General features: G+C 36.2%; 3 protein-coding genes across 3 annotated transcripts in view; 2 read left to right on the forward strand and 1 right to left on the reverse strand.

Annotated features, from left to right (window-relative positions):
- The window catches only part of rreb1b (ras responsive element binding protein 1b), a 37,109-nt gene extending 31,726 nt beyond the window's left edge, over window positions 1-5,383 (forward strand). Inside the window, 3 exon segments of the mRNA XM_056743253.1 lie at window positions 668-826; window positions 2,138-2,878; window positions 2,958-5,383. Coding sequence (XP_056599231.1) covers window positions 668-826; window positions 2,138-2,878; window positions 2,958-3,469 — 1,412 coding nt within the window. The 3' untranslated portion in view covers window positions 3,470-5,383.
- A 1,000-nt stretch (window positions 5,384-6,383) lies between these two features.
- On the forward strand, window positions 6,384-12,043 carry riok1 (RIO kinase 1 (yeast)). Its single transcript, XM_056743637.1, has 17 exons — window positions 6,384-6,539; window positions 6,769-6,967; window positions 7,075-7,165; window positions 7,260-7,329; window positions 7,412-7,454; window positions 8,052-8,144; window positions 8,285-8,397; window positions 8,490-8,570; window positions 8,669-8,755; window positions 9,048-9,185; window positions 9,312-9,415; window positions 10,411-10,517; window positions 10,686-10,751; window positions 10,847-10,966; window positions 11,058-11,111; window positions 11,378-11,518; window positions 11,609-12,043. The coding sequence occupies exons 1-17, from the start codon at window positions 6,490-6,492 to the stop codon at window positions 11,717-11,719; spliced, it is 1,668 nt and encodes a 555-aa protein (XP_056599615.1). The 5' UTR covers window positions 6,384-6,489; the 3' UTR covers window positions 11,720-12,043.
- On the reverse strand, window positions 11,906-15,294 carry nebl (nebulette). Its single transcript, XM_056743638.1, has 7 exons — window positions 14,990-15,294; window positions 14,769-14,863; window positions 14,424-14,508; window positions 13,523-13,630; window positions 13,216-13,393; window positions 12,871-12,974; window positions 11,906-12,761 (listed from the first exon to the last, which is right to left on the reverse strand). The coding sequence occupies exons 1-7, from the start codon at window positions 15,056-15,058 to the stop codon at window positions 12,585-12,587; spliced, it is 816 nt and encodes a 271-aa protein (XP_056599616.1). The 5' UTR covers window positions 15,059-15,294; the 3' UTR covers window positions 11,906-12,584.
- Window positions 15,295-16,120: the final 826 nt, after the last annotated feature.

The following is a 16,120-nucleotide window of genomic DNA, read 5'->3' on the forward strand; positions in this document are numbered from 1 at the left end:
ACATTCTATTACGTCCTTTATATGAAGAGTTCAGATGCAAAACCCTCTAAAAGCCACTTCTGTCAAAAATGAGATTACGATGGTGAGTGAATGCTCTTTGCACATAGTTTACATTACTCAAATAATTAAGCTTCAAAACCCGTCTGTGTACTGTGAACATTAGTTTGTATTTATAAAAAACAAACACATGCATGCATATATTATATTTAAGACAAACTTTTATTCTGGATGTGATGAATCGCGATTAATTGTTTGTCAGCCCTAATTTTTATACAATAGAATATAACCCATATTTCCTGATACACTGCAGTTTTCCTTTTTTGTTGGATAAATATCTTTACCAAGTTGTGTTTTCTCCATTTTGCGCCATACTCTTATTTTGATAGCAAACCTAAGAGAGCATGTAAAGCAAATACTAAACAAGTATGCCAAAATATCCCTTTTGCCCACTACTGTATAGGCTAATTTTATTAAGTAATACCATACAAACTACATAAAGTTCATATTATTAGGGTAAATATATACTAGTTAGTATAAATAATAGTATAAATAAAACTTGGAAGATACATTCTTTTAATATCATTCGTTTTAGCTACAATAGGCTGAATTTCATTCGATTCTTAACATTTTATTTCATGCATATTAATATTGTGCATTGATTTCATAGGTCAGAAGCCATATCCTTGTCCTCAGTGTGAGTCATTCTTCTCCACAAAGTCAAACTGTGAGCGTCACCTGCATCGAAAACATCTAGCATCTAATCAATCTTTGTCACGAGCCAAACCCAAGGCTGATGAAGGATCTCAAGGAAGCGCAGGAACTACTGGTCAGTTCAGTTTTTATATCTAGTCTATTTATATATTCTATTGTGTAAAATCTTTCTTTTACACAAAACTTTTGTCCGAAAACCTGATAGTTTAAACTCTTAAAATGATTGTTTAAAACCTTTCAATGGGTTTTTTTTTATCAGTTTATCAAAAGCATAGACTGTTTCGAAGCAACAACATAAACAAACATTACTGTGCATGCATGCGTTCATGGGCTGTCCTTAACTTCTGGTACACATTCACAAACAATAGAGTACCTGTAGTCTGATAACAAGAAAAAAAACCGGAAAAGAACCGTTATTTGGCTAAACTTGCCTCTCCAAAATTTAGGCTGTGATGTCCCATATGGTTTCTTTAAATGCAACCAAATTACAGGACCAACTCAACAAATTGTTTATTTAATAAAATTAACATAACATAACAAAATTAAACAATTTGTTTATTAAATTCAATTATTATGCAATAAAATAATGTAAATGAATATAACATCAATAAAATAAAATATAGTTTATGCGTATTGTATATTAGTTATGCACACACCGAGCTGGTAATACGGCCACGTGCTTAAAGTTATGTGACAGAAAAGCCAGTGATAATAAAATAATTTATTCCTCCTATTGTGTGTATCACGGCAGTAAAAAATCATGCAAACTTTAAAAAGAGTAGGTCCATCAAAATATATATGTTGTCAGTAATAAGCAGGATGAAGAGGAAAACAAACCAGCAGGCTATCCATGTTTTTTAATTCACTTCGTTTTTCTATTTAGTTATTTTATTCATTTCATGTATTTCTATATTGCTTTGTTTATTGAAATGCAGCTGTGCAAGCGTTTGTTTCCATAAAGAGTAAAGTTTGACATAATAAATCAAGAGCAGGGTACTGTGTGAGGTGATGGCCTGTAGGCTACACTATAACCTTTCTATTATTTTAACTTGCCGAAGAGATATGGAACTGTAATGTGGTCGGCAAACATAGAACACCTTCATAGGTGTGCATTTACCGAAGTTAATGCATACCCAAAGAACGTTTGTCAAACGATCAGATTGAAGCATTCAGCAGCCCCGTGGTATAAAAATTGTTATATTATTAGACACTAGCCAGACCTTAAAACAAACACAGACTGGAACTGCAGTCCAGCACGCTTCCGATAAAACTGTCTATATAGACTGTTATATTGTTTGGAGCATGTAAAGCCTTTTTTCGATTTACATGAATTTAATATGAAATTATGAATAATAAAAAATTATTGGAGGTTTGTGTAATGTGCGATGTGTATAAAGCTTACTGTTACCTCTGCTTGTCTTTGTAGAAAGTATATCTGACACTGAGCCTTCTGTAGCTGGAGATACTACAGATGTGAGCTTGGTCAACCCCAAACAGGAAGAGAACTTCTCATCCCCAGAACAAGAACCCGAACAATCAGCCGCAGAACAAACAGATATCAACAGAGATTCAACTACAACACCGCCATCTGATGAGAACCCTGACAAAATGGAAAAGAAAGAAAATGACTCTCAAACCTACAAGAATGTTGATACAAACCACGCTAACACACCTGAAGACGTCGAGATCTCTCAAGACGAACAACACCAGCCTAAATTACCCGAAACAAACACAGAACCAGCCGGTCAGCAGGAGGAGTTCCCCCACACCTGTGCCACCTGCAAGAAGACCTTTCGCCACGCTGCTACTCTCAGCCGGCACCAGAACACTCACGTTCAGGTGGTTCTGTCGGAAGATGGAGTAAAGAAGGGAAGACGACAACCAACCGAGTCTAACCAAACCTCCCTCACAGCACAAAGAAAAGAGACGGAGCTCAAGTCAGAACCCAGTGACAAAGAGGAGAATGAGAGTGTGGAAAGTGGGGCAGAGGAGGAAACAAAAGAGAGTGATGATGAAGGGGACGGTGCTTCCTCAGATTTCAGAGCCCTAGAAGACGAAATTGACCTGGCCGGAGGAAAAAGCGATAAGAGGAAGAAAGTCTGCGATGTTTGCAGCAAACGCTTTTGGAGTCTGCAGGATCTAACCAGACACATGCGATCACATACAGGTGAGCACACGTTTAGATTTTTCACGTTTTCAAATCAAAATAAATAAAAAAACATTGAGGTCTGAAATTGTTGTTGCAGGTGAGAGACCATATGAGTGTCAAACGTGTTCTCGCACTTTCACTCTGAAACACAGTCTGGTGAGGCACCAACGTGTCCACCAGAAAACCACTGATGAAAAAGGAAATGATGAGGCAGAAATGAATGAAGAAATTGACGGAGCAGGTGATGACGCTCCCGTTCTGGAGGACAACGAGGTCGGCTGTGCTTCCGGAAAAGAAGATGATGCACCATCTCCGATCCAAACTGAAAGCGAAAGCGAGAGAGCGGAGCTGCCTCAAGCAGAGGAGAATGAAAAACAGATAGATGAGGAGGATAAAGAGAAGCAGAACCCTGACGATACAGACGTGATTATGGATTCTACTGAAGACGCTCCCAAAGATCCTGAGCTAGATGGAGCCGGACAGGAGGAAGTTAGAATAGAGGAGCGTTTAATCCATGTTGCCTCCGATGCCACATCAGAAGGTGATTCAGAACCGTCAAAAATCCAGTGTACAATGGCTCAGGAAACAGCGGAGAAGAACATTCACTAGGCCTTGAACTGTGTTCATTCTGTGCCATTGTTTCTTAAGCTTCCACGAACACTAGAAGACACAAAGTATGGCCTATTCCCATATTTGTCTTATACAGTACGCATGAAAAATGCACACTGAAGAATTTCTGAAGCACAGATTCTTCTCTTGATGCCTTAATGCGTTTTCTTAAGATCTGGATCTACTGGACGGTAGCATTTTAATCCTATTTCTATGATTTTTTTAATGAGTCATATAAAGCCTTTATATTACAGTAAATAAGAAGAGACTTTTGTATGATAAACAGATTTATATATCAGCATTAAAATGTATTATTCTTAAGTTTTTGGTTGTTTTTAGTCAAGAAGGTGTTTTTGTCTCGTGGAATTGAAGAGCTTAAGTGCCTGACTTTGGAGATCAGCTGATTACATATCTGATAAAATTGCTGTTTAGCTCTGTAACTTAGCTTTATATTTTATTTTGGATGATCATCCGTCAATCAATTTATTGGCAATATTTGCCTGTTTATAAATGATCCTTCATCTTTGAGCCTCCTTGACAAATGATGCAGACGTGTGTACATTACTGGAAACAGTGCCCTCTGGTGGTTCAGAGCGTGAAGTATTATAGCGAGGCCTGTGCATCAAAGAGACTAGTGACTCACACAGAGATTTACACAGTATGTATTTGATGTCAGTGTGAATCAGAGTGAATCTTATGTATCTTTACATCTGTGATTTGTGTTCGTCAAGATTCAAGATTTGTTTTTCTTTTCTTTGGGTTTTGTGCTTGTACTGGAAATCTTTCATGGATGTACTTTGAGTTTCTCTACCTGGTGTCCACACTAAAATGCCTGGTAACTTTCTGTTAAGAAACCTAAAAAGTGGAGACCATTGACAATCAGTTTTTCTGTTGAAGGGATACTATTTCATCCCCAAACAAAAAAAACAATGTTATACTATACACTAATGTTGCAGTATTTGTCCTGAAACCCAAAACAATGCTTTTTGACATTTATTCAGTTCTGAAGCCCTTTAGTCGCAAAATGTTTTCACTTTTTGGAATATTACATTTAGCAAAAATCAATATATGTTTAGATGAAATCTCTTTTCCCTTTTGTTTTTTATGTGTGTAAAGATGTATGTACTTGTAAATGAGTGTATGGGTGTGCACAGTTATATCAATGATAGAAAACACTGAACATTTTATGCAGTAATTTATTGATCAATATAAAGAGCATGGTTGTCATTTTTGAGAAGCCATGTAAAATCCAGTCTCTGCGGCGAAGAGAATCCGAAGATGAATTTCTTTAGATTGTACGTTTTTCAGATACTCTAGATAGCCTAATAACATCTTTTTTCTCTTTGTTTTTCAACTAATTAAATATTCAGCCAAAACGGATGTCTAAGCATTAAACCAGAGAGTATATCTACTATTGATGGGTTTGACAGCTAATGAAATCTTCAGCCAAAACAGATATCTAAGCATTAAACCAGAGAGTATTGCTACTATTGATGGGTTTGACAATATGATTATAACAAAATGATTTTGCATGTTAATCTGATTTGGTGAATTTCTCAGTTATTCTCTTTCTCAGGGGCTTTTTGAATTCTGAATTTTGTTGTGTCTGGTGTAGAAAACTTGGGTTCTATTGTAAACAGTCACTTAAGTTAAGAATATTTCAACGAATTCGGTCACAAATATGCACAGGCTGAAATTTAAACTTTTTCTAAACAAAACTGTGATAGCTCTTTCCAAGGTGTTGCCTCAGCATCAGTGCCTTTGTTTGTCAAATGGATTGTAAATATCCGATCAATTCAGATGTATACAGCTCAATTCAGATGATTTTACTTTTCTCACTTCACTGTTCATCCCTGTAAAGTGAATAAATAATGCAATCAATAAATGTACACTAAGAAAGAGTGAGAAATGAAAGTGCTGCTGGTTTGTATTTTTGTCATTAGCCATTTGATAAATGATTTTGGGTTAGAACCCAGAATGCGTAAGAAATCTCTTTGCAAGAACCACTTTGTTTCAATTTAAAAAGGCTATTATGTAGAATTTAAAGGTTAAATTAGATTCATTCAGATAAAGTGTTGATACGGTTGGTCAGGTGATTAAATATTTGTATTTTGTTTTGATCGTTTTTTAATTGTATATGTCCTACATTTATCCGAATATTTATGGATGTCTTTACATACAAATGAAATGGTGTTTGTCGGTACACGATCCGGGACCCCTAAACGATCCGTTCTGCGCATGCGCGTAATTACATAGTAGAAAGCGTCACGGTTTCTCTACACCAGTGGTTCCCAAATGTACTGCAGGGTGACGTGAGAGAAAATGAAATTTAGGAATAAATAATGAAAATCAATAAGTCAATAAATTATGATAATAGTATTGTTATATGCAAAATTAGGACTACACAAATATGCATAAAAAAATGTATTCATAAATTTAAAACGCATTTCAATTTATAAGAGTTATTTCTGGCCGCGAAATAATGTAAGTTAGGAGAGGTTGCGGTTAAATGTAAAACAAATCAAAATTAACTTTTCCTGAACTGAAAAACAGTGAATAACCTTTAAATGTTATGCCTAATACTTAAGAGATTTACAAAGTTGGGTAAAGCTACGTACAGAAATGTTTATAAGCAATAAACCTGCTTGGGGTTATCAAATATAATAACTGTCTGACTCTCATTTCACTGTATTTTAATTCAAAATATTGCGGTTTGATCAAGGGCTACCTGGCTTGATAAATCCCAAAAAGGGGTACTTAAGCAAAAAATGTTTGAGAACCCCTGCCCTACACTTTGGTATCTCGCATGCGATGAAAAACTTGACAGACAGGCGGCACAACTGGCGGCATATTTCTGTGTTCTTGGTTGGGCCTCTACAGCACCCTTACCCACGTGATCGGAAGTGATCACAGCGTGCCTGTTGTTGGCACGTACGCACGCACGCACGCGTGTATTTACATTTCACCTACAATATCACACAAATTTATTCTTTTTAACCAAATAAAACGCAAGTATCACGATGTCCCAGGTTGTACCAGGACAGTTTGATGACGCGGAGGAAACGGGAAGGTATGAAACTTTCCATTTGTTTATCAGACAGTCAAACAAAATACAAAAACGAATCACAAGAGTGTCTTTACAAAGTTTTATGTGGTATTAAATACAGGGTCAGTAAAAAAATAGTCAAACTGTTTGTAGTTCACGAAAAACTCTTGAAGTGTGCTGACAAAAAAGTAACTTAACGTTACTTGAAATAATGACAATCTCTACAGTCAGTATAAAAAACTGCCTTTTTTAGTGGTCTTGAAATCGGACACGTCCATGAAAAGCCTTTGCCTGAGAATCCAATTAAAGTTACTAATGACAAGAAAGATGAAAATGAAGAGGACTATGATTATGATGAGGATGAGGATGATGATTGGGATTGGAATGATTCAGGAGGAGGAGGAGACTTCACCAAACGCTACACTTCAATGAGGACTGGATATAATCAGCAGGTATTCATGTTAAGAAGCTCTCTACATTATTTCTAGGGCCTTTGGCAAACACAACTACATTGTGTGGCAGTATGCTGGGTTATGTAGATGTTGTCTTTTTCCAACAGGCTAATCGACAGAGTTCTAATAATCAATCCTCAAAAATGTCCACTCCGTCCGACAAGGTCCTGAGAAAATATGATAACAAAATAAACCTGGGTAAGCCCACGATTCCTTCTCAAATAAGGCAGTTGTGAAATGAGGGAATGCATACTGCATATACATATTTATGCTGTCTGTTTATGTTTTACAGATAAATTAACTTACGCAGATTCAGTCATCAATAAAGTGACTGTGATGCAAAAACAGAGAGAAGCAGACACGTATGTAACCTTGTTTAAATCTTTTCAGATATGTTTTTAAACCTTATGAAAGCTTTTACTTTTTATCAATTTTCCTTTTTAGATTTCGAGTGAAGGACAAATCAGACCGGGCAACCGTTGAACAGGTACATTTTCTCAAGCCTAAAATATTTGTACTAAATTAGGTATCATTTGACACAACATAACCCCAAATATATGACCCTGGACGACAAAACCAGTCTTAAGGGTACATTTTGAGATACACAAAATTGAGTTATTTACATCATCTAAAAAAGCTGAAGATATCAGCTATATATTAATATGTGGTTTGTTAGGATAGGACACTATCTGGCGGAACAACAACTGTTTACAAAGCTGAAATCTGAGGGTGCCAAAAACAAAATATTTAGAAAATCGTCCTTGAAGTTGTTCATCTGAGGCACTGTAGCAAGCCATCGACTCAGAAAAAGAAAGTTTTATACAGTAACGGTATGCAATTTATAAAATATCTTCATGGGACATGATCTTAGCTTGATATCCTAATGATTTTTGGCAAAAAGAATTTTTTTAATTTTTACCCCTACAATGTATTTTTTGCGATTACAAAAAATGTTCTGGTGCTACTTAAGACTGGTTTTGTTGTCCAGGGTCACATATGATTAAACTCAATGAATAAACATTGAATACCACCTAAATTGAAACACTATGGCCATTTATTCTGAGGCTTTACTTTGATGTCACAGGTTTTGGACCCCCGAACACGTATGATTCTATTCAAAATGCTCAGCAGAGGTGTCATTACAGAGATCAATGGCTGTATCAGCACAGGCAAAGAGGCAAGTTTGTTTTCTGAATAGCCTTAATACCACTGCTTTATATGTCATGCAACAGATGTATATTCCTTTTTTACTTTGTTTATAACCAGAAAGCTAACTGTTATTGATAGTACTTGATATTTCTGATGTGTGTTCCACAGGCGAACGTCTACCATGCAACTACTGCCAAAGGTGAAAGCAGAGCCATCAAAATATACAAGACTTCCATATTATCATTCAAAGACAGAGATAAATATGTCAGTGGGGAGTTCAGGTGAGTCGGGTGTCTTTGTGCAGGAGTTTAGTCTTTACTGATTCATGTTGCTAAGCTTATTGAAAAACAGCAACATTTGAATGCCACTTCAGGTTCCGCCATGGCTACTGCAAAGGCAATCCTAGGAAAATGGTGCGTACTTGGGCAGAGAAAGAGATGAGAAACTTGATCAGGTGACTTGATCAATATTATCTATAATATTTTGTTTTATTCTACTTAAGGTCTGTGTTGCTGCAACAATTGTTTCTAATATTGATGTTTTTATGTCAAGACTGCAGACCGCACAAATTCCCAGTCCAGAGCCCATCATCTTGCGGAGTCACGTACTTGTCATGAGCTTCATTGGTCGAGATGACACGTATGCAGACATTTACTCACTATACCCTGCATTTATTCTCACCTCTTAAAGGTGCACATTTCAATAATACTTATGAAAACATGAAAAAAATGTGCATGTACACTACACATGCGATTTAATCATTTTAGTAGGGAGTTTAATTTTACACTATATAAAATAGCACATTTTTGCAATGTTTGTACCTTTATCAACTGATAACAAGCTGGTGGAAAGCATTGTTTCCATGTTTTCAACATATTCCTACTGTATATAATGCTTGTAATAATCCATTATGGGTGTTGTTTTACCTCAGGCCTGCTCCTCTGCTGAAGAATGCTATCCTGTCTGAATCCAAAGCCCGGGAACTCTACCTACAAGTCATCCAGAATATGAGGATAATGTACCAGGATGCTCACTTGGTCCACGCTGACCTTAGCGAGTTCAACATGCTGTAAGTTCAATGAAATGGTAATGGTTGTATTGTAAAGCTCAGCAGGAAAATGGATCTCGCGTTGAGAACCACTGATGTAAAGGTTGGTAGTTCCTGTGTGTTTAAACTGGTACTTTGTTTTTGCAGGTATCATAATGGGGATGCTTATATTATTGATGTGTCTCAGTCTGTTGAACATGATCACCCTCATGCCTTGGAGTTTCTTCGCAAGGATTGCAGCAATGTAAATGGTAAGTGTTTGAAAACTAGTAAAACACTTTTTGTTAGGCTTTTAAGCTAACTAAACAGTACATTCACGATAGTTGAAACATTTTCGTTAGCAAAATGTTTTGCATGTATGATCTTTAATATCGTTTTGTCCGTGGGCATATGTTTAAATGTTTCAAGTAACTTGTATAGACAAAAATAATTGTGCCAATAAATTCATTAATATTATTTTAATACTCAAATAAAAATGTTTGTGAAATGGATTGGATTTTGACTGAATAATGAGATCAGCCAATACGAGCGCAGCACAGATGCTGTTTATTTTTTATACTTTACAAATGCTAAAATACAACAGTTTGGTTTTCTTCTAATTGTCTTCAGTCACAACATAATTCCGATAGCTACATTTACAATTTCAAAATAGAGAATATTTCATGAGGATATTATTTATATAAATGCATTATTATAACTATTTTAATGTGACAATATTAATTATAGGCATTATTTTAATGTAACAATATTCACACTATTATTAATAAAATATTAACAATATAAAATATTCATAATTTATTTATAACAATGTTAATAAACAGTCAGTATGTGAACCTAAATGTTTGAATGGTTGTGGACTTACACAATGTTGTGTTGAATTGATAACAAATCCTTGGTATAAAAAGCTCACAGGCACCTTGCCTATAAAATATAAGGTTGAATACTGGGGCTTGTTTGCAATAGTTTTACTTTTGTCACAATATATTACAAGTAATTAATCTGCATTGGCAGCTTTTTTAATAAAATAAAAGCAGTATAAAATATAACAAACAATAAAATCCAGACACAAAACTAGCTGCTTGTTGTATGCTGTGTATCTTTTTCACCACCAGATGGCGGCAGTGAACAGTACAGAGCTTTGTTTCACCACTGCTATAATCAAACCTACAGCATAGTTTGTCAAATAAAACAAGTTGTAATTAATGCCATCAAAGATTATTTGCTTTTATCACATTTTCTCCCTCAGACTTCTTCCAGAAACATAATGTAGCGGTTATGACTGTGCGTGAGTTGTTTGAGTATGTCACGGATTCCTCCATAACAAATGACAACATTAATGAGTACCTTGATAAGGTCAGTGAATAGCCATTTTACATAACTATTTTTATAGAATATCTTTTTCTCCTCTATGTCAATTTCAAGTATTTTAAGCCTTATGTAACTGGGTCCCTATTTTGAAAAGAGTATTGAATACTATTTTAATTTATTTTGTATTGTTTTGTATTTGTGGTTCATTTCCAGGCAATGGAAATATCATGTGAAAGAACTGCAGATGACCGATCCAATCAAGATAAAGTTGATGAGGAGGTGTGCTTAATTTCAATCGTAATACATATCATATATCCAATATGCCTTTCATAATAATTTGAATAACCTCTAACAACTTGCCTATATAATATAAGGTGTTTATGAAAGCCTACATCCCACGAACTCTCAATGAGGTCGCCCATTACGAGAGGGATGTAGACGTCATGTTGAAGAAAAAGGAGGAAGAATCTTCTGAAAACACACAAAACGACAATGTATGTTTCTGTGTTCTAAATGAACATTAAACTAGTGGTAGGATTATTGTATAACAGTGGTTAAAAACTGTATATGTGTTTTCCATTACAGATCCTTTATCAGACAGTGACAGGACTCAGAAAAGATCTTTCTGGTGTACAAACGGTAGGATAAATCAAGCCTTTGCTTTGTATTTCACCAGATCATTTGCTGTATTTCAGTTTAAGCATAAGATTTAAGAGGCATTATGTGACCAAGACTTTTTTTTAGCTATTAATGCATGTGGTAAATCTGTGCAAAGGTCTCTTTGGAGTTTTCTGTGCCTACATAGCATGTGGGAGGGTTAAGGCGGTATCTCCCATGGAGAATATAAATAGCTACGTCAGCCAAAATCTGATTTAAAATGCTATTGCTGAAATTTTATTTGACAGGTACCCTCGATATTGCAAGACTCCGGAAAGGATGAGAGTTCAGGCTCTGAGGAAGAGGGGGAAGATGATGAAGATGAATCGGGAGAGGAAGATGCACAAGAGGACGGCAGTAACAGTGAGGCAGCACCACTGGACAAAAAGGTACCTGTCATCTTCTGTCTAGTTTTTGTTTAAAAGAAAATCTATTTTCTGGAGTTTTGATTATAAGTTGATGTTTTTGTGTTTTTTTAGGAAAGAAAGAAATTGGTTAAAGATGCTCAGAGGGAGAAAAGAAAAAATAAGGTGCCTAAGCATCTGAAGAAACGCAAGGAGAAAATTTCTAAAACGAAGCAAGGAAAATGAGGTTTATGAGGACAAAGATAGATGACTAAAAGAGGAGCGGTATCCAAATTAAATCAGGCTCTGGGACTTAATTCATGATGATGGTGTGCCAGCTCCTATTACGTAAACTGTCAGCAGCGTCAGCTGTTTATAAAACATTCAAATGTGTTGTTTAATTAACTTCAATTATCTCTCCGATCGCTTGAATGGAGGGAGCAAACAAGATATTTAATGTTTTCTCAACATTGTTATAGTGGTATATTTAATACACATTGTGCAGAACAGTAACATTATTCATGTTTTTCATGGCAACAAAAACATGCAAGTAAAAAATTCATACTTGAAGTAAGAATTCCCTTTTCAATACTCCACACATCTTTTACATTCTGTATTTAAAGGGATAGGTCACCCAAAAATGAAAAATCTATAATTTACCCACCCTCTTGTCATTTCAAAACTGTATGATTTTCTTTCTTCTGCAAAACAAAAAAGGAGATATTTTAAAGAATGTTGGTAACAGAAAAATATTGGTCCCACATCTTCTATTGTGTTATGCAGAAAAGAGTTATACAGGTTTAAAAAAACAAGAGGATGAATAAATGACAGAATTTTCATTTTTGGTTGAACTATCCCTTTAACAGCCATTTCATAGTAAATACCAAACTGGTACAAAACTATTCATTGAATTACATACATTCAACTATACGTTGCTGTAACTGCAAGTGTTACAAAATGAGCGACATATAAACACGTACAAAATGTAATGACAAGCACTATTAAAATATAGATATATACCTGTGACCATTTACAAGCCTTTTTGTACCTAAAAACAATGAAGCTGCCAGCGTTTTATTCGTGGCTCAGCGGGTACGAGGTATATTGACACCTAGCGAATGCCCTCCACATAGTTGGCTGGCAGCATTCCCGATCGCCCTGTCCGCTGTACCGTTCCGTACATCCAGCCCTCATCGATTGACTGCACGTTGTGAATGATGTCACCATCACGGAAAGACACCTCATCGTAATCCTGTGCTGTGTAGTCATACATGGCCCTGTATACAGTCTGGAGGCCATGTTTATGCACATTACTCATGAGTGGAGTTTTTATTTGAAAAGACAACATTGAGATTTGTTTAAATGCTATTGAATATACAGGATGAATAAGGACTCACCATGCTCATATGTTGTGACCTCAGTGAATGCATGCTGGTTTGATGCATGTAGCTGTGCCCATGGGTTTGATTGCTGGGATAGTACGCACCAGGAAGTACAGGTGCTATGGAGAAATTAAAGTGACATGAGAAAGAAAAGTGTTCTGATCCGACCAAAATGTTGTCTGTTTTTATATTTTGTGTAATATTGTGTTTTGTTTATGGACTGTTAATCAGGATTACTAAAGTCATTCTTGCTATGTGATCTTATCATCATTGTAAGTAATGACATCACTTTTGTATAGATTTTTAAAAATCAAAAGTTTGCTTTTTAACTGTGCAATTTCGGGATATTGGAAAACTTACCCACAATGACTCCAGGTCTTCGATCCATCTCCATGATATACTGATGAACGCCCTTGTGTGTGCCGTTCCCTGCTGTCTCATGGTTAGTTCTCGTCTGAGCGTGCACCAGGTATGGCCCTTGCGTTACCTGAGGTACCCCATGCAAACCAGACATCTCAAAGTCTTTATGATACTTCGCCTGCAAGAATAGAAATGTTGCATGAGGTATCACTACATCAATTTGTTCAGCAATTCCAGCACACTTAACAGCCAAGTATACATATTCCCTCTTGGTATTTGTTTAGCGTTTCTTGATTTTACAGCATACGTTGCTAATCTGATCCTGGGCCTTCCTCAGTCTCTGTAGCTCTGGTGTGTCAATGACAAATTTGTGGCCTCGACCCTTGCTTTGTTCAAAATCCTGCTTGTACTTGACCTGTAGAACAAGGAAAAGATTGCATCATTTTTGAAGACTTGTCTTGATTTTATAGGATATAATGATTGTGACAATCGACGTGATTGTCAGAGATTGGCTAAGGTTTTGTCTCAGATGGCTTACATAGGGTTTTTAGGGTCGAAATACTTTTATTCAGTCTGTTTTAAAATATGGACAAAACCAACTGTTGTCATAGGCTAATTTAAACCCAATATTTGCATCCATTCATTTTTTTAACCATGTGTTGACGGAACCCAGAATTTTGGATTCTGCAACTTGATAAGCAACAGCAAATAAGCAATACCTGGTCATGAGTTATATATAATTCGTAGTGGATGTTAATTCAACCTATTAGCAACTTCAAATGTGAGTGCAAATAAAGTACCACAGATGGAATGTATGCAAGGACACAAAACACATTTTGGTAGTTGTTGACCGGTCCCTCAGCAAAATAATGCATCTGTCAGAATGCCAGGATTAGGTTGCCCACAGTATGGAGTTGGCAGCACTTTCGCTGCCAGGTGGAGAAGCTGAGGGGATCTGCCAGTGCACCACAGAGTAGACAGCTGCCCTCCTTTTCTCCATGCTGACCTCAAAGCATCACACCCAGTCCCACACTGGCAATGATCAAAACACTCGTCCCACCGTCTATAAATGATTCTGTCTCTCTCGTGTTATTCCTTTGTTATTTATGTACCCTTAGCTAAAAATAACATTGGTAAACGACTCCAGGGCATTTCATAATGTTATCACAACATCATACAATCCATATATTTGGTTGGCACCTGTTTACCTGACTTTGGAGCTCACTTTGCTGTTTCAGCCGAAGATTCTCGGGGGTGTCTGTCACTATTGTAAAGGTCTGTTTTGGGTAGTGCCTGTTTGGAGAAAGCCATTTGTGTTTACAATTGTTTCAAAGTGATAAATATGTGCAATTTATATACATTCTATAGGCTACTTTCTATGAGTACATGAAGCTCATGCCGTTGTATAAAAAAGTTAGACTGTATATAGAGACTGTACTTACGACCAAAAAGACATAAAGCTATATAATGTATATGAATATGTATGTTACTCGTTAGAAAAATATTTCTTGAATTTCCATGGAAATTACGGCAAAAGATGGACAATAACATACGCGTTGCAGTAGGGCTTCTTCTCGTATCCCTTGTAGTTATTCATGTTGAGAGTCATTTTACACACCTCACAATGGAAGCATCCTTTGTGCCAGTACTACACAATTTGAAAAAAAAAAACAAGGCACAATCTGACAAGATATGACAGGTATGTACGAATATTGACTATGTGTACACGAATGGCTCACTTTTCCTAATAAGTATGAGAAAGTAGAAGAAATACCTTGTCCAGACAGTTCACCTTCTCTGTTGCGTAGACAATTTTCCCACAGCGTGCGCAATGAGGGTTCATTTTGAAGCTGTTGCGATGGTCCAGGAAAATAACATAACTTAAACAATAACTCAAAAAATCGCTTATCCGACTTGTTTAAAAAAATCTCTTTCGGATTCGCTGCAGATTGCGTTCAGTTTAAGTCGCAGAGCATTAAAGTCGAGTGTGTTTATCAGCGTGCTGCTTGTCTCGCAGTGTGAGGATGCTCGAGCAAACACGCGTGACATCTTCACCAAACATCACCCACTGAGACCCACTGCACGAGCCTTCAAACACTTTACGCGGTTCTGTAAATGGACGAGCAAAACTAATTATTAAATATAATTGGTAAACTGTCAGATACGACGTTTTGTTTTGAGTAATGGAAAACGTGAACGTTTCACAAAATAATGATGATGTATGACGAATACGTTGTGTGAAGATGTAAACTATTTTTAGTGGCTTGTTATTTCTCGTTCTCTCATTATTATTAGTTAAACATGTTATATAGAGGAACATGCCGACGAATGAAGTGATGAAAAATAGAGGATTTCAGTAATATATCCTAATGTCTTAAAATCTCCTGACTGGCTATAGTTACATCGTGATGCCAATAGGTGGCAGTATAACACATCATTGTGAATCAAATGTAGAAGCAACGATCAAACCGGTCGATAAATAAAACGAAATTCATTTTAGGGTCGTATAAAAGCCAGAACCCAGAAAGCACACGTACGTCTGCAAGATGTCTTTTAAAGATCACTTCATCTGGAAAGCATCTGCTGTTTACTAACATCTGATAGACATCTAAGATGTCAGTTTAACATACATTCTAAATCATTACATCTTAAAGACATCTTCTAACAGGAAACGTCCAATAGACGTATTGCAAAACACTCTAAAAAATACATCTTCCAGATGTAAACACAAACATCAAATAGACGTCTCCGTGATGTTCGTGTGCTATTTGTCATTATAAGTCATTATAAGTCATTATAATCGTTAGTTTGTTTACACTATTAACAAATATTCTTAAAAAGGAGCCACATTGGATTTCTGTAAAAATGTAATGAAATAGAGCGTATTTTTTTCTATCAAAGCATT

Source organism: Triplophysa dalaica, chromosome 3 (genome assembly GCF_015846415.1).
Source record: "Triplophysa dalaica isolate WHDGS20190420 chromosome 3, ASM1584641v1, whole genome shotgun sequence".
Classification (NCBI taxonomy): Eukaryota; Metazoa; Chordata; class Actinopteri; order Cypriniformes; family Nemacheilidae; genus Triplophysa; species Triplophysa dalaica.